We start from the raw sequence: 19,526 nt of genomic DNA on the forward strand, positions 1-19,526 counted from the left end.
AAAGTCAGCTTGGCCTCACCACGTTTTCACAACAGTAATGGAAATTGAAAAAGTGATCTGAAATCAGAATCTGGTTGGTGTTCCCCAACACACCCACACATATACCTACTCCTGTTTGCCAAAAATCCCTCTGGCTGTGGCACTGTCAGTAAACACAGATTTACCAGTAAGGCAGAGAGGATATAACCCCTTCTTGAGTGCACACAAACACACATAAATACACATACACTTGTACATAGTTCATTGTTGACTTCTGTGCTGACGGTGTTAACTTGTTACAGAGACATCTGTTTCATCATCCTTCATATTTATCTTTCAACATAAGTGTTCCGCTTTCCTGTTTGCTGTGGTTGAGTCAGGTTTTATTGCAGGTTAAAATAAATCTAATTCACTTACAGTATATCATCCAGCTTTATTACTTTTTTGTAGATGTTGTCCTTTCATGCTTATGAATGATGAGCAAAGAAAGAAAAGCCATAGGTTTTTTTTTTAATTACAGTGTTTTAGTTTAGTTAAACACAATAATTTTGGTCATTTTAATGCATTTGCGTCTTCTGCAGGTCAACATTTTGAACACAGTGTACATTTTTGTCAGATGCCAGTTTTCCATAGTTTACATTTTTGGCTTTCCAAGGTATGAGCAGACTAAAGCTTGAGGCTTTCACCTGGCAACCTGTAGCTCCCAGAGGTTATGGTTTTGCAGGAATGCAAGCAGACTTACAGGCTCTTACAAGTTGAGCCAACACCTATTTAGCAAGACGTTTGTGCAAACCAGATGACCTTTTAAAATATCCCACCAATAACTTGTCATTGTAGACTATGATTAAAACACTATTAAAAAGGTTCTGCTCATGATTCATATCCATGCCCCGGTGTATTCCAGTGAGATGTTTTTAAAAGGAGTGCCACAACTGTTTGTGACCTTTATCAACATGTTGCTCAACATCAAATGAAACAGAAAATTGTGCAAGCCCCACAGATTAAACGCAAATGACACTGGTGGAAAATAGAAGGGGAAAACATGCGAAAAAACCTTCTCAAAGCACAACCCCCCTTTCCTCTTTCTTAGAATGTTGCTATTGGCTTTGGGCAAATGGGCCACAATTGCACAACAGTGCAGCCACCAGCGCTTGAAAACGTCACACACACACACGCTAACACACACACACACACACACACACACACACACACACACACACACACACACACACACACATCCACTGCAGTAAACATTGTTTGGAAAGGCTAGCCGAGGCAATTTGCTGCATTACAGGACTGTTTTTCCATTTAGTTCGATTTAATAGACCCTCAAATTAGAAACACCTCGATTAACTCCAGTGGATCCTTTCACACACCTATTTCCATGCTTTTATTGAACTGCAACACAAGGAGACCTCAGTATCATAAGAAGCCCCTTCTTACTGACCCTAAAAGCTTGTGAAATTGTCTTAACTTCCTATCTTAACTTTGTTTGTGTCCTATTCTCTGACAGTGCTACTTTAAAATATTTAATCTGGTCCAAATGAATTACTTTGGGTATATCCAGTAGTTTAAAGATGGGTGGTCTGCTGTTTTATATTTCATGCCCAGCCTTCTGATGCATGGAGATGATCTTAGTTGCTGCTTCAGGAAATATACTCCACCTGATCCACCATGGATTACTAAGCAAGAAATGAAGGTTGCTTTCACTGCGGGGGTTACTTTCATTCTCAAGGAAAGTCCAGAAAGTCATGGGACCTACTACGTCTATGTCATCTAAATCCCATATAATTTCTCTAATTGTGGTTACGAATTAAATTTAGTTGTAGAGTTATTGCACAACTGTACAAGCAGGTTCAAAGAACAAGCCTGTAAAGTGGAAATTCATTACCCTGGAAATCCCCTGCAGAGAATTCTAGGGCCTCAGATTAAGTTCATAGTACTTTCTGTTCAGAAAAGCAAAAGGGCTCTCGCTGAGTCACATGCATCAGATAAATTAAGTAAAAACCATATTCCGCAATACCCACAATGCTTTTTCCTGAGAATTTACATGTATCTTTCCCTCCTCTTTTAATTTAATATACTCATAGTCCTCATAGTTCATAGTAGCATAGTTCATACTCCTAGTTTTGTAGTTCAAAAAAAAAAACCCCACAACAAAAACAGAATCCTGGAAAATACCATCTCGAGAAATTATAGCTCCATCTCTCCACCCTTCATGCGGCCCTGTCCTTGTCCAGAGAAGGCAGTTTCCCACCCCAGGGCTCGGCCATATGTGAGTGTTGGCTCAGTCCCTCATGTGAAGGTCAGCCCTGATGGGACATGTGAGCCCCAGATTGTCACCCCTGGGGTTGGAAGGCAGGGCTAATTGACTTTAAACCAGGCTGCATGACACGCATCAGGACACAGTGACTGGACTATTGAAACAAAGGACAACTTTACAAAGTAATGCCGTCATCTTGATGAACTTCCTCAGTCTGAGCTGACAGGATTTCAGATGAATTAGAGTCATCACACAATGTGGCTATAAAAGGATAAAAAATATATGGTTTAATCACAAGGAATTTCCCTTAATATTCATCTGAAGCATTTAAAGGAATTATTTGACTTTTGGGATTTTAGGGAAGTACGCTTATTATTTGCATTCTTGCCACGAGTTAGAGATCAATATCACTCTCATGTCTGCCTGTTATATATGAAGCTACAGTCAGGAGGTTGTTAACTTAGCATAAATTGGGAGCAGAGAGAAACGGCAAACATGACTCTGTCCAAAGGTAAAAAAAATCTACCAGCTCCTATAGCTCACTAATATTATCTGTTCAAAAACCATGTGAAACTGACCAGTTGTTTTACAGGGAGTTATGTGCCAGACTATTAGTTTTAAAGGTGCTGTGAGGCGGATTTTTTTTTTTTTACCACTAGGCAGACCTAAGCTAGCTGTTTTGCCCTGCTTCAGGTCTTTATGCTAAGCTAATCGTCAGCTGGCTGTATTAATATTTAGCATACAACTATTAAAGCTGTACTGATTTTCTCATCTTATTGAATGTATTTCCCAAAAATGTCAAACTATTGCTTTAAGCTTTAATTATTTGATTTGTATATGTTTGGTGAAAGGTAAGTATGTCTCACACACACACACACACACACACACTCACACACACACACACACACACACACACCATAATCAGTTAACACTTATCAGTACTCTTGAGCTCAGAATCAAAACCATTTCAAACTGTAAACCTCAGCTTTGGTAAATCCTGAAATGATCCTTATTGCCCTGGCCTCCCCACCACTTCCTGTGCTCCTTTTCATCCGTGTTAGGCCATGTAAGGACAAAGCATTGTGGGGAGGCGACCGCATACAGTGGTTAACGTGGTGTTTGATGAGACGTCCAGTCAGGGCTGTCCGCTGATGGAGATGAGCCAGGGGGAAGCGTTGTGCAATCAATGGGCTCACTTAATTACAATAGTAGATCAAACACAAGCACCATGGCAACCCCTGCCACATTTTCCAAAACAAAGGCCGGCAAGGCATTCAGCATGCGTGGCGGCTCTGACATGGTGTTACGCATGGCTGACACAGGGACGATTAGCGGCAGCCCAGTGTTTATTTCTAGGGATGGGTGCACAGTGGTTGCATACTGTCATTTTTAGGGCAGTCATCAGTATGCTGCATACCACAAATGAAACATGTCATGATTAATAATAACCAGACCATTGTACTGAACAGAGGCCTTAAAGTCTAGTATAAACATTTTTTTTACCCCACTGGGATCTGTTGGTCCACCACTTTGTTTCAGATTGAAATATCTTAACAACTACTGGATTCATTACCATGAAATTCATGCTCTGCAGAGGATGAAGCCTACTGACCTTGGAAATCCCCAGTTTTTTCCTCTCAACAACTACTGGATGGATTGCAATAAAATTTAGTACAGATATCCATGGTGCCCAGAGGATGAATCCTAATGACTTACCTCTATTGCCACAATCAGGACAACATTGTTGTTATAAATGAAATGTCTCTATTACATGGGTTGTCATGACATTTGGTACTGACATTCATGCTCCCCTCAGGATGATTTGTAAGTCTACGATGATCCCTTAACATCCTCTAGCATGTCATCAGAATGTTCACTTATCCAATAAATACGATATAAATATAAAGATGGATGCAGCAAGATGTGACTAGTTTGAAGCCCAGAGTTGCTGCTTATGGTCGGCGCCATAGAGCAGCAGGTGAGTGAACTGTCAATCACAGCTGTCAATCTTATTAATGGAGCAATAATTACCAAAATGACCACCAGCACATTTATTAGACGGCCTGAATTTAGCGATTGAGACCATAATTAATTATTGAAAAAACCTATTGACTTAGTATTTCTAGAGAGAAGTTGACACTTTGTGAATGGGAGACACTTGGAGCTGGGGATTTTTTGGGAGCTAGCATCTAGCGGCTGTTGGTGGCATTTCACTTAAGGGTACTTCCACATTGGCTTCAGCCTCAAGCTGTGATAGTTGCTGCTTGGTTAGAATGCTAACATGCTAAACTAAGATGGTGACCATGGTAAACGATATACTTGCAAAATATTAGCATGTCATTATTAGCATGTATTAGCATTGAAATTGTGAGCACATTAGCTTGCTGACAGTAGCATTAAGCTACAAGCACAGCTGCATGACTGTAGACTCTTAAGTCTTATTCTACCAGTGGTTCACATATCTTTTTATACACTGTCTGAGCTCTATGGAATAGTCCAAACATGTCACGGGACGATTATAGAAGCATCTGGAATTTTACTTTCAAACTGTAAAACCATAAAAGTCCATTGTGGTTTCTAAAATAAATAATGTTTTTAATTTTTTTCATCTAAGCACTACATTTTTTAGAATTGTTTATATTAATAGTTGAACACAGTGGATTATGTGTACTTTCAAGTGATGTATTCACACTCCAAATGGTTTGGGTTGGCTATGCAACTGCTGGTACATTTCAAAAATGTTTTGAAGCACACTTATAAAGTTATTCATCTCAAAACTTTCACTGAACAGCGCAGAACTCACTCGAGTGTGCTCTGAGGGAGTCGTGACAGAGAAGGACTCCCATGCTGTCTGTCTATCAGCTAGCAGCAGGCCCCGTCAACAGGCCACCGGCAACGGGGTCTGTCTGCTTCAGACACCAGATCTGTTCTAGTAAACTCACTCAAGTTGGCTCTCACACCCAGATCATGAGCCAAAACCCAAGAACAAATGTGAAGTGCAAATAAAACTCTGAGATTCATAATCCTCATAACTCCGTTTCCCTCTCTTTCCGTCACTTTCCCTCTCTGACCCCTCAGTACCCTTGTTTATTTATTCCTCCTTTTCATTCTGTTTTCTCAGCCCGTCCCCCCTTCTTCCTGCCTCCACTCGCTCTCGTCTCAAATTAGTGTCAAATTCCCCAGTGTGCTTGTTATGTTTGTTTCTAATGCAGTACCTAGCAAATTACAAGTGTCCTATTCTTGGATGCCTTCTATCAATTCTCATTCATGTGTAAGAGGGCAGCTCTCGGACAGTAACGTAGCTCTGTGTGATTGTGTCAGGGCAGGTCAGTCATGAGAGCGGAGAGCCTGCATTCCTCTGTGCAGTACTAAATCCTCATGGGATAGACCTCATTAGTGGACTAGCTGTTCCCAGGCTGTCTCACAGCCACTACTACAGTGTGTGTGTTTGTGTGTGAGAAGGTGAAAGCATTTGATTATATGTTCACACATTTTTTGTGGCCATGTCCTCTTGTGGCTGTTGGTGAAAGTCTCTGTGCGTTTTCTCCTCACTTTGTATTTTGAAGTCAGTTGTGAGATGCTCCCAGTGTTTTTGTGTTGTTTAAAAGGCAGGTTAGACTGACACCGTAGCTGGCTTCTCGCCTGTGTTTTGACATGCTGTGTGAGACTCAGTAAGGGAGCAAGTGGAGGTCAGTAAAGTCTACAAGTGGATGAGATGTACCCAAGAGACCAGCTTGTCTGATGGACTCTTCCCAACCTTGGAGGAACTGTAAATGCGCACACACACTCACTTGTGCACACTCTTTTCACCATGCTGTCATGTACTAAAGTGTCCCTGAGAGACACTTAACACATCACTCAGTGACTCGGTGGTTCCAGACATAGCTTTGACCCCCTGCTGTTGACCCGAGCTGGGCCTGACAGCTTCTCATGTCACATTCTGTCTTTGGTTTCACTTTATTTTTCAGCCTGGGGAGAACGAGAGGAGAGGAGGGTGGGGGGTTTACGACATTCACGGAAAGCACTCTGTTCTGATTTTTCAAAATGTGGAAGGATAATGTTGTCTTTGTTGTGCAAGAGGGAAGACAAATATTTTTTTCAACTCCTCATGACCTGGTGTGCTCATTCAGCCATTTCACATTTTCTTGTGAACTATAGCTTACCTGAGACATGAAGACTGTAGCAGCCTCTATGTAACATGGGATATAAGAATGAAACTTTTCTTTGAATAAGAGCTGCAGTATATGCTTTCAGTTTTGAATATATCTGTCTGTCTATTCATTGTACTTCTTCCTTGCTTCAGTCTTGGCTGCCAATATGAATGTAAGGTAAACAATAAAACAGAGGAGACACCATGTGTTCTGCCTGTCTGTTTGTCTTTCTGCCTCATGTCTTCTGCTCCTGACTCAGATGAAGATCTGTTACTGAGTGGGCAACAAGCACCAGGTGGCTGCAATCAAAACTACTTTAAATAAATGCAGTTTTAAGTCGAATGCACAGGACAGAGCAGGTGGCTTTAAGCTGCTCTTTTCTTCTGCTGCTGTCCTTTCAGATTTTCAGTAACACTAAATAGCAATAACAAATGCAATAGCTCACACAACATAGCAGTCAATGTTAAATTAATCTGTGGTCAAGTTTCAGGAATTGTTTATGGAGTTAAAGTTTACAAAAATAGTTTGATTTTGTAATGAACTGTAGCATAGATAAGACTGATGGGTTGCAGGTTATGGCTGATATGAGAGCAGTGTTATACTAGGAAGTGGTTAGTCAACTGTAAATACACTCACTGTTCACCTGGCAGGAGAGTCAGGTTGGCCAATACACAAACAGACTCATAATGACCCACTGATACCAGGCAGCCGGCTGATGAGAGGCACGGGACAGGCGGACTGAAAAACAAGGCAGACAGGGTAGGATCGGTGAGCCTCAGACACGCACATACACACACGCACTCACACACACAGAGTTACAGTATACGCCAAGGCTGAAGCGACTGTGAGCTCCTGTACAGGCCCGAGCCAAGGCCTCCCTCACTGATCACAACACAGCTCTGTCTGATAAGTATCTTGCGCAATACATAGATGCAAGTGCACGCACTCTTTCTCACTCTCCTTTCCATTCATTTGAAAGCAGATGATTTCGAAATCATTAACAGCCACGGGGTGGGATAGATTGGCAGGCAGAGTATGATACATTCTGACCTGACTAAGGATTGAAACGTTGTCCAGATTAAATTTTGTGGCTTGGAGTAAGTGTGCAGGCATGACCTTTTTTTTATTGAGGCAGAGTATGAGGCCAAACCTAGATATCAGGTCCAATAAATAATGCACACACACACACACACAAAATTCTGAAGCACATACAGTACATTACTGAACACAGGGGTAATGCACTTGTATTTGAGACACACGCATGCCTTCACACATATCCTTGTGCTATAGTATGTGACAGAACATTATGTCTCATATTAGAAATGTATTTATAACCTTGCATGTAATTAACTATGAATGTGACCTTAAACCTTCTAATCATGCTGTAAGACAAACTCTAACTGGATAAATAAGCCCTTTTTGAATGCATGGGTGGCCTTTTCCAGGTCTTTAACTTTTGTGAGGATATTAGACCATGCATCAAAATCACTTTGTAGAGAACACACACCCACACCAGGTTTCTCACTTCCCTCTAAGCCTTTTGCTAACAGTGATTTATGCTGAGTGGGGATATCCAAGAGACGCCACTATAAGACATTGGAAAGTAAATAAGAAGTCACTTTCTGCTTTATCACCATCAGATGATATACTGTGGCGGAGCACAGCTCACAACGTTGACACATACCATTGCATGTACAGATTTACAATACTGTACGCTTGTTTAAAGTGAAAACATCCCTGATTTACGTTTGTACCTGTGGTCCTGGAATGCAGGACAGATACTGTACAATAACTGTTATGACTTACTGCCCTTGACAACAGGTACACTGCCTTTCATGTTGGTGCATAAATCAGGGATATGGGAGGATGAGCGGTTGCTATATTATATACATGTTGGCTATATACTCAGGAGCAGCTCGAGGTCTCCTCTCCGAAATAGTAAACACATGACTGGAAACACATACAGTACTTCTGTAGTTACACGTGAAAACATGCTATCTTGCTTAAACACACACATGGACATTGCACATCCACTATACATATACCATTATAGGACAGAAGAGACACACACGCACTCATACACACACACACATATGTAACCTTGTTTGCTGGTGGGAAATCTAGGGAATGTGGCAGGGTTCAGAGTTCTTAGAACACCAGCAACACACAGCGGGTCTGCCAGAGGCACCACAGAGTGTGAGACACACACACACACACTTACACACATACACCGAAACATACACACGCCATGGCAGCTCTTTCAGTGAGTCAGTGTGTGAGTCACACTTCGGCTATGCTGCCTCTTGATTTTATAACAGCCGCCAGCAAGGCACTGTATTTAATATTCCAAACAACTGTACTGTGGGACTCTCTGTGGCACACATGCACATATATTCACATATGTATACTCACACACACACAATTTTGTGTGTTTAAACATACCTGCACAAATAAGACAGAGGAGTTCTATTGACACATATACAAACAACACATACACTTTGCCTTTTCTCTTCCATTCAAACACACACAGATACACACTTGTCATTGGGGATGACTGCAGACGAGTCAGAAGGGGAGACGAGGGAATCCTAACCTCTTTGAGAGCCATATCTATAGGAGAGCCAATCATAAGCTTCTGCATCACAGATACTGACTCCATTAGATCTGACCTATGAATCACTCCCCTATACATTCCAACAAGAGAATGTACGTAGCTTCAAGGGGGAGGAAAAAGTGGAGAGGTGTGTACGTAAAATGCCACGTCTAAACACAGTTTTAAATCTGTGTCCGCCTCCTAGTTATAATATTGAATCCCCACCTGTTTCACGGTGCTAACCTGGCAAAGCACATACAAAACATTGGCTCCAGGTAGCCTTGTTATGGATCAAACAGTCTTTGCACACCGTGAATGCTAATGCACTGTTCTTCCCAACCAAGCTGTGGTCAGTTTATGATTGTTGTTGTTTGCCAAAAACTGCACTGTCATGGGGGTGGAGGCCAAATTAATTGTGTGTCACAATTAAAATGTTATAAACACATTGCATATCCGGATGTTTTTGTATCACAGTTCAAAGCTCAGTTATGAGGCTTTCAAAATACAATCAGTCTGTTTCGATTGTGAGTTTACTGATAACAGACGAAACACACACGTACACTCACACACATGCTACCCACAGGTTGAAAAGAACACAATGTCTCCATATCAGTTTCCCCAATTTAACAGTCCAGGTGAGAAAACTTTTAAACAACACCCTCTGGTGGCGGCTCAGTAGAGGAAAACAACCAGGAACTGTGGCACAGTACTTATCAGGAAAGGTGTTCTCAAACCTTTCTAAAAGCCTTATTGTTTTTTTAAGTTGTTATTTTATTGTAGGGGTTCTGGGCCCCAATTGTAACATTTATTTGTGGATATTGAGGTTTGCAGTTTGCAGAACTGTATTTGAAAAACCTGCAGTTTGACGATCAAAGAAAAAAAAAACCTGTGACACACAGGAAGGCTTCTGTCAAAGTAAGATCAGTGGCATAAGGCTCAAGGGAAAGGTACTTCACATAAAAGCAGCTGCATGAGGCTGTGCAGCGGTTGACGTGTGCCGTGGGTGTTAGGTTTGATAGGAGTGGCGTGAGGCTGAGGGGCAATGAGTCAGAGTCAACGATAAGGACCTGGGGTTATGAATGACCTCTTTGAACTGTCCTTCTTTCTCCCCACACTCCTCCTCTTTTCTCTTCACATCTGGTTCTTTGCATGGGTATCCCTGTTCTTTTTTTTTTTTTTATCCTTTGTCTTTTTTTACAGTCAATGACTCACAACCACTTCATGCCTTGTTATGTACGTTTGAGTCTTAACTTTCATTAAAATTGGCCTTTCCTTCACTACTTCTCTCACGATTCCTTCTTTTTCTTTCTCTCACACCCTTTTCTCTCACAGACCACTGTCCGTGCTTCTATTCTGTGATCAGGGAGTGGAGCCTTTAGGTTTATCTGCATTTGTAAAAAGCTCTCTGACTCACTCGCTCACACAAACACACACACTTCATAGGTGATGACTCATTGCAACACAGGCCATTCAGATCCACAGTACAACAAAGACAAAACTGGTGCGTGTTAGTGTGACTGTGTTTGCATACACATTAACCTTTATATGCATTAAAGTGCCATTGCACAGAGGGCTGATGACACACCACCTACAAAGCTTTTATCTCCCCGTGATAATAAGACTTTGCTGTAAGGGTGGTTTTTCCTGCCCTAATATTTGTTACATTAAAATAAAAGTGTTGTTGCTTGCATGGCTGTTCATTAGTGCCATGAATACAATGTGTGCATGTGCATATGTGTAAAAATGAATATATTGTTACTTTGTTGGAGAGATAATGATACAAATCTGTAATGTGTGTGTGTGTGTTTAAGTGTACAAGACCAGGGGCAGAAAAGCATTAACTATGACACCAGCAGCTAAGGAATGATAAATGTGTTGAGTGACTCATGCAAGACAGACATCGGAGCCATCAGCAGACACGCTGGCAGCGGCATTCACTGTGACAGACAACACAAACTGTAACACACATACAATTGTCCCCATAAAGTTCCACATGCACAGAAGCACGTTATACACACACATATACTGTATTTTATATATTGATATATATATATATATATATATGTATATATCCAGGTAAGTACAGACATTGTGGTGCAAAATGTTCCCTGCTTCATTTGTAACACTTTTGCATGTCTGTGGAAAAGATGAGTCACTTTCAACTACCGTCGTCACATAACTACTGTCACTTAGGCTGATTCATAGGGAACAATTTCTAAAATAACAATCAACCTCTCTGCTGGCATTTTTATGCAAAGTGACTGAGGGTACACCATGTACTTATTATAGAAAAGAAATTCATTGGAATGCTGAAAAACATACAGATTGAGTTGTTTTATTCATAAAGACAAATGACCACGGGTCAATAAAATGCACAATGTTTGGCATTGTGTGTAATATAAAAAAATAGCTACGACAATAATTGTCTGGAATTTCAAAGAGAAATAGCAGTAAAGAACAACATGTTCTCTCACAAAGCATCACACAACTACAGCACATTATTACTACAATACTGCTCAGAACACCTGTGTGAGGTGAATATGGCAATGACACCGCTTTTCTTTTATAAAACAGTTAGTTATAACCGTTAGTTAGTTTATAACTGATATCCTTTTTTTCCCTACATAAAGAACACTTAATTTTCATCATCTGAGTCTTCCTCTTCGTCCTCTTCATCGTCATCGTCCTCCTCCTCCTCAGACTCATCTTGGTCCTCTTCCTCCTCTTCTCTTCTTGTCTGCCGAATGGAGGCTCTTTGTTGCTGTGACAACAAATAAACAGTCACTATGCAGCTAAGACACTTAACAGGTAGTCATTAAGCACAACTGGTGATTCATTGGAATCTGCTTTCTCTTCACCACTTCTCTCTCCCTCTAGGGAGTTAGGGAGTTAAGAAAAGAGTCAACACAGGTACAGGTGCGAACACACCCAAAGATGCATCGAGGACACACTGAGATTAAACTCCTGAGGTCACATTCTTCAGTATTTGCAGTCTGTAAACATGAATGTGTCCTTTGGTATGTATGAAATCTAAGATAGTATGTTATGGTATTTGAATAATCTACAAAAGATAGACTCTCGCCATAGACACTGTCATGTTTAACTTTCAATATCAGATTTTCTCTGTAGTCTCATCCTGTACGCAAAAGGGTCTGCCATCCTCTTTTCTACCTACATGAGTGCAAGTGTGTGCATGTTTTTGTTTTGTTTAGAAGTGACTGCTGTTTCTCACACATAGAAACAAACATAATCATTGAAGCAAAGTTTGATCTCAAGTTGTGATGCAAACTGCATTCTGGTGACAGGTATGAACTGCAATCTGCCTCTGCTAGCCACTATTTGGACATTTCTAGATACAAGACACTAAATTTGAACCTGCCCTATGAGACATACTCTAGACAGTTCATCTAATATATATAATGATACTGCTTATATAGTGGGAAAGTGAGGAACACCCGTCTAGACATTTTATAACCCAATACCATAAATTCACAAGTTACAGTGCAGTATCGATGATAAAGATGTTGAGGGTAAACTGTGAACTTAGGAGGAAATGCATGATGTTACTGGCATGCAATGGCATGTGTAGAAATTTCAGGCTGGGAGATGGTTGGGGTGATGTTGTGCGTAAGCATTGGCACAACTGATAAGACCTTTACTGGTATGAGGAAGGTTTTTAAAAAAAAAAAAAGGAAGCAGGGAATTTTTTCATTTCATCATCGCGATGAAACTTATCAAACTGTCAAAGTGGAAGATAAAAAGCATTTAACATTACAGAAACTTCTTCAAAGAGGGATCTTCTGGGGAAACTTTTGGCATCAGAGAATGACAGTTGCTATTAAGGATCTAGGCACTTTCTGCATCTTACCTGTAAGGTCCCTGATGTACTCAGGAAGGACCCGGTCCGATCAAGGGAGGTTTTGGAATTAGCTCGCACTATGTCTAAGCGTGACTGGTAGTCAGGGGGGTGCAGTGAACTCCTGAAAACCTGTCAAAGACAGTAGGAGGTGCTACACTTTATGAATTTAAAAAATAATGAAAGCATGAAGTTAGGCATGTTAACAAATATTATGGGTATTTTATATTACAGTTACATAAAACCCGGAGTCTCAGGGGGAAAAACACACACACACACACACACACACACACACACACACACACACACACACACACACACACACACACACACACACACACACACACACACACACACACACGAAGAAGAAATACTCCATGATCTGGAATATCCAGCTAATCAACAACTGTGCTGGCAATGTGCCTTGGTCACACATAAACAAAGCATCTTAGAAGGTATGCCTCTGATAGCATAACAAACTCCCATTAAAACCACACCAACGGTTTTCACTGCGTAGAAAATAAATTCCATGCGACCTCTCGATCAGGATTATCTTCATGCCTGTCATTATGCCTTTTTCAGATGATTCAATCTCCCATGCTCTGTACTATGAGTCATTGAAAAACAGCCTTGTCTGGGTGAGGAGTTTCACTTCAATATGAATGGAAGGCAGATGATTCAGTGCAAAAACACACAGATGAGATGGCAAGGCGTGGAGGAAAATAGAGCAAGGGCATCAGCAGGAGGAACCTCGTTCAATGAAAATCATTGATCCTTCATTTTCTCACTACAGGCACTGTCTCTGAAAAATAGTTAGGCTAACCTCCCACCAAATTGTAAACAGAAGCAAAGTAGCAAGCATGAATCTTCATTGTGCAGTAGTGACCGCAGATTACTTCAAAGTAACCACATCAGTTAAAGGGTGTGAACTATATTTAGTATGTATGAGCAATGAGTTTATGATGACTGTGTCATGATTAACCTTCAGCAGAGCCTCAGCCTACCTCCAAGTCCTCCTCCTCGTCCACACTTTGAATGCTCTGGTACGCCAAAGTGTACACCTCTAAGGCCTTGGCATGGAAAGACATCTCCACTGTTACAAACTCACCAAAGATCCTCTGTGGGAGCAAAAACAAAGGGAATGTGTCAGTGATTAATAGGCTTTGACACAACTGTCTGGTGACCACTTGATGACAAACCATTATAATTTTAACAACTAAAGGAAGATTGAGATGTGTGGGTGGACGACAAAAAAGAAATCATCACTGTCTGGTTTCACTTCATGGACACCCACTGTTTCACCAGACGTATATTTCAACTGAAACTGTAGCTCTTAAAATATGGGTTGCAGCAGACCTTAATGTCCCGGATCTTTTGCTTCTCAAACTCGTCTATGGTCTCCTCCAGCTGCCTCGTGGTGCGCGTTGCATCCATGGTGGCTCTCTGGAGTTCACTCTCAGCCTGATGGGAAAACAAAAAGAATATACAACATCCTACAAAACATATCAGTCTAACAATAAAGGTTATGGCTGAAGTTTTAAAGAAAAGCATCGGCGTACAAACATAGACATTCAACAGCATCCTTCAGTGCTTGTTGATCTAATGAATTAGAAAATAAATACTTTAAAACCCGAGTTAGCTTGTTTTGGTAATATTGAAAGCTCAGTATCATTGATGTGAAACACTGGAAACTCCAAATTTCAGACCTGCAGTTCTAGTCCAACCTGCACCATCTATCGGCAAAAGCCCTCCAGATATAGAAACGCTACTGTGCTCCTTTTACAGGAAAGGAAAGGAGTAGCATCTGCAATTTCACCTGTGTCTCCTTCATTCCTGCAGCTCAACTACACACACAAACATACAGAAAACAGGAGCTATAATAATAAAAAAAAAAGGTGCTGCTCCTTATTTTCTTTTCCTACTGGTGGCACAGGTTGGCATGTGAGGAACTTGTGTGACAATAATTCCTTGTGGAGAATCAATAGGGGTGATCAGTAGGTCAGTTTGTGTGACAAAAATATGTGAGCTTGTGATTGAGTGATAAGCAAGTTAAATAAAGGTGCCTCACATCTGAGACAGAAGAGTGGAACAAAATCAGTACTTGTCACTGACTTTGAAAACCAAGCATTCATTGAATGTAGTCAAAACTATGTTTATGACGTACTGGATGTTTTGCTGTAAAACATAGACAGAATTTCACTGTGTTGGAATTTCATTTCAATGCAATTCTGAAATATTTTACATATTTGTGGTAATACATCACCAGTGATGAGATGAACAGATTACACTGAACACACCTGAGACTGAAGGCTTGGTCAAGGAAGCACCATAAAAATATTAGCTTGTTGACAAGAAATGAACCCCAAGATATTACCTACACATATGCAGATGTTTTTTCTTTGTAACATTAAAAGTAATTGTGTCTATTTGATATTGAAGAATTTGAGAATATAAGAGAAACAAGGCAAGGATACAATGATTTGCCTGTCTGAGGGGTTTCTCTGTCTGGTCCTCTCAAGCTGAGCCATCTGTTTGGCTTCTCTGTCTCTGGCACTTTGAGTCGTCTTCAGATCTTCCTACATGGATGGAGAAGCAGAAAAGGACAAAGTAGTGATTATGAGAATTAACAATGCTAGTCAGTTTGTTTCAAATACTTAAGAGCATAAATTGGTTTCTCTCACTTTTTCCTGATCAAGTCATCAAGTAAATTCTGCAGAAAGACTGCAAAAATTTGGACTTGATATTTTCAACTAGAAAATATCTTTGAATCCAGGTCTAAATAAGATGCAGAGCTGGGAAGATGCTGGCAATGACATCAAGAGGTCTGGTGTGGCAGTGGGATGTTATCATTCAATCTATACTGCCCTCATGTGGCCATGTAGTGATGACACTGACAGTAAATTTATCTGTGACCCAAACTGCTTTCTCATTTTGAAGTGACAAAATTGCTGCATTCTTGTAGGTCAGCACACATTTTAGTCTCAAAATACATGCAACTGCAGGGGCAGGGGACAGTTTCAGGCCTATGGATGTACTCTGACATTGCTTGTGTCTTATTCCACTTACCCTTTTACGTTTCACTACAGCTCCATAGCTTTTCAAGGGCTCTATGACTTTGGCTTCAAGTCTTTCCACCTGTAAAGCAAATAACTTTCTAGTTAAGCCCTGTCTTAAAGACTGTTCCTTGTTTCCTCACATTCACTTGACAAATTTAGACTGTGGCTGTGAATATGAAGTTATGATCAAAATAAAAAACGGTGGGACATAAATTAGTTTTACCTCAGCTTGGCGGTAGTCTTGAATCTTGGCCAGGTGGTCAGCAAACTGCTTCATACCTCTCTTCAGGTTTGGCGTTTCCATGTCAGCATACAATCCGATTTCCTGAACCAGGATGTCTGCCTTGTCTCGTAGCCTGGCTGTTTTCCGAACGTAGGCAGCAAACATTTGGCACATCTCTCCAAAATGTTTCTCGACACTGGTGATGTTTTCCTGGATCTTTCTTGTCTGGTTGTCCCTGGGGAGGGTGAAGGACAACATAACAGTAGTAATCAATTGGTAGTTTAAATGAGTGACACACAATTTGTTCCTCATATTTGTGCAAGGAAGAAATTATAGAATTTTTATCTTGTATAATAAGTCATTTGAGTAGGAGTTTCCTTACTAAATCTATGTGTAGCAGGGCTTCAGAACCAAAACATTTGGGGGGTGTCATGTAGCTTACGGCGTTTTTGTTTTCAAGATTCTTTCATAAAATCTAATACACAAACACAAACAAGCTAGTGCTACTTACCCTTTGAGAAAAATATATTTTCCTGTAACTTAGGTAAACGTTAGCATGTGCGCTTTATTTTGAGGATTATGAACTTTTCCAGTCCATTTTAGCGACTTGTGGCTGATGAAGAAAAATCAGTTTGGGGGTTACCAATGATTATCATGGTCCATTAAAGGCGTCTTGTTTTTACACCTATTGATGAATAACTCAGTCCCAGTTATTTGTGTAATTAGTGTAAAGCGTGAAAGTTAGCGTTATGTAACAACAGCTAACTAACCTAACGCTGCTTGATTTTTGTCAACGCTAACGATAACTTACCGAGCACTTTCCTCTGCAACTTACAGAGGACTTGTTTTAACGCGTTGAATATCTCTTACCTTGCTCTTGCATCGGGCGTGCGACTCATCTTTGCAGGAAGGCGGTAAATGAAATGTATTCAGTGTACAGACAGATTTATTGGTTCCCAGAATTAACGTCGGCTATGCTAGCTGTGCTTCTCCTCTCAGGCTAGCACGCCATTCTGCCGTTTCCATGGAGTCACATACCGTTTCCGCTTGAGCAATGCATTCTGGGAATATGAGTCGTTTGCTGATTCGAGGTTACTACTGTCATTTTCCAATCTCTAAAACTTTATTCCCTATTAAACCAATATAATTATAAAATAACCTATTGTTTTTCATTTTATTTATGTATTTATAATTTATGATTAAGAAAACGTAGGAAAGGAATTGCATTCTTTTAAAAATCTTATTTCTGTATTAGGATATTATTTCATATTATGTTATAAATTAATGGGAAAAACAAACAGACAAAAAAAGATGAAAAAAGAAATGGAAACTCTGACCAGTTTCTTTAACAAAGCTGAAGATGAGATAATAGTTTGTTTGATGTTTTTTTCTGTTACTCAAACTCTGTGTGTGAGTACAATTTTGAGGTATCTGTGGTACTTGTTTTTCCCATGTTATGCTACTTTTAAATTCCAGAGGTAAACATTGTAGGCTACTAAAAAGTGAAATTCAATAATTATTAGATAGTCACTAGTAATCTAGATTATTAAGATTTTATATAAAACATATGGGTAACTTATAAAATATGATGAATTGTTATGGGTCAAACTACTCAACAGTATAAAGCAGTTAAAACTGTATCTGCCTTGACCAACTGGCTACTTTTTTTTAAGCAGAGGATCTTAATACTTCTTTCATCACTTTCTACTGTAAAATCTTTTCTACATTGCAAAATACATTGCTCTGTCTCTAGTTTGAAAGTGTGGAGCCTGCAAAAATGCAAAATGTATAGCCTAACTGAGACCATAACCTCTTATTACATAAGTAATGATGTTTTCATTGTTATGAATGAAAGCGTCATTCATCCAACACCAACATGTTTTTAAGTGTCCAACAATTTTATTTCTGACATGTTTGTTTTTGCACCTTGTATAATCATCATTCTTAGGTCTATTTGGGAAAATCTGTTACATTTACATTGTGTATGTTTGGCCAGTTAATCCGTATCTTCATTTCCTGCTACACCAACATAGGCAGGTTAGGTACAAGAAAGTGTTACAAGCTAAATGTCTCATTAAGATGGCTGCTCTCATATGCACCATCATAATTAAAATAAATTGGGCTCTCTGATTTCACTCATAAATATTTGATTGATCATACTGTATCAGTAATGTTGCTTATTAGAGATATTAACCAGAAAATTAAACAAGCTATTTGATAATCTTCATGACTTCTTCTCTGAGCAATAGCATATGAACATCCCAAATATTTGTCTGCTTTCTATGGCTTGTATAATTCCCCAAATAGATCAAGGTACACTGCCGACATTAAAACAAAGAGGGCCAAATAGTCCTTTTCAACAACAGCTTGACTGTTTTTGAATTGGTGCCAAAAGCAGACTTTGTGATCACTGAAATGAATGGAGGCCTCATTGTAATTCCCTCCTCTGTGTTTGGGAATGCATGAATGTCACCAGCTGCCACGTCTGCTCCTCTGTGGAAAATGTCCAAAAACCTTAATTATCACGCTTAATCATCCATGGGATTGAAGCAGGGGAGATCCCACTGTAACAGATTGGCGATGTAAAACACGGTCATTGCATTGAGCTGTGTGCCTGGAATCCCAAGAGGATCTGGTTTATACTCTCTGGTACAGCTGATGCTGGTAGATTCTTTTTTTTAATGCCTCTGATATAACCTTCCTCTGCTAGGACTGACGGGTCACTACACCTGGACGTTTTAATACTTTAATGAAAATACCAACTAATTTTTGATCAGAAATCTATAACTGTGAAGCATCATTGTATCCTGCATGTTTTTATGTACAAGCAAGTAACCACCCTCAGTTTTATGCTGATTATAGAGTGTTATTATACATTCTAAAAGGGGGAAATGAGGCATTTTTTGACCTTGTCTAAACAATGTCTGGCAAATTTTGTAGTATGTAGTTTATATTCCTAGAAAGGGTCACATTATGTCTCATAGCACAAATTTCATGACTTTTTGTATAATTTTGTGAATTTCAATATACAATATATAATTTGTAACCCGCAAATTACAGTAAAAGAGCCTACAGACAAAGCAGTTTCTGTTTCACCAGTGTAATTGCTTTGCTGAACCACATGATGGCGATCTACATCCATTCATCACTTTGACTAGGTCGCAAATGGACATTTTCACAGGTGGACTCTGAGCTGCTTGTCAATGAGTCTTAACACTCAAAAACATTTTACTGACTCACATCTCTCCTCACATGTCTTCATCATCAAATGTTTACATTATTCAGGACTCTTTGGCAGTAGATTCAAAATCCCTAAACATTACAACAAATATAACAGATGCCTGTCTCGCTAGTGTCCTACAGGATTTTTGTGTTGAAAGAAGCCCGGGGCTGTTGAGTTATTTG

General features: G+C 39.9%; 1 protein-coding gene across 2 annotated transcripts; it reads right to left on the reverse strand.

The window, feature by feature from the left end:
- Positions 1-11,305: 11,305 nt before the first annotated feature.
- Positions 11,306-17,154, reverse strand: cibar1 (CBY1 interacting BAR domain containing 1). Of its 2 annotated transcripts, XM_042435522.1 has the most exons (9): positions 16,992-17,154; positions 16,122-16,356; positions 15,909-15,977; positions 15,317-15,418; positions 15,140-15,145; positions 14,199-14,303; positions 13,847-13,960; positions 12,855-12,974; positions 11,306-11,747 (listed from the first exon to the last, which is right to left on the reverse strand). In XM_042435522.1, exons 1-9 carry the CDS (start codon positions 17,018-17,020, stop codon positions 11,622-11,624), a joined length of 906 nt encoding a protein of 301 aa, XP_042291456.1. In that variant the 5' UTR covers positions 17,021-17,154; the 3' UTR covers positions 11,306-11,621. The 2 variants fall into 2 exon arrangements, with proteins under 2 accessions (XP_042291456.1, XP_042291457.1); XM_042435523.1 differs by lacking the exon at positions 16,992-17,154 and having other exon boundaries at positions 16,122-16,379.
- Between the last annotated feature and the right edge of the window lie 2,372 nt (positions 17,155-19,526).

Source organism: Thunnus maccoyii, chromosome 15, assembly GCF_910596095.1.
Source record: "Thunnus maccoyii chromosome 15, fThuMac1.1, whole genome shotgun sequence".
NCBI lineage: Eukaryota > Metazoa > Chordata > Actinopteri > Scombriformes > Scombridae > Thunnus > Thunnus maccoyii.

Bases quoted from the DNA above. Each gene is read 5' to 3' on its own strand.
- cibar1 (XM_042435522.1), bottom strand. From the start codon at position 17,020: ATGAGTCGCACGCCCGATGCAAGAGCAAG. The intron at 13,961-14,198 runs GTCTGCTGCAAC...TTGCTCCCACAG, and splicing joins AAAAGATCCGGGACATTAAG to AGGATCTTTGGTGAGTTTGT. The intron at 12,975-13,846 runs GTAGGCTGAGGC...TGTCTTTGACAG, and splicing joins ACGAGGAGGAGGACTTGGAG to GTTTTCAGGAGTTCACTGCA.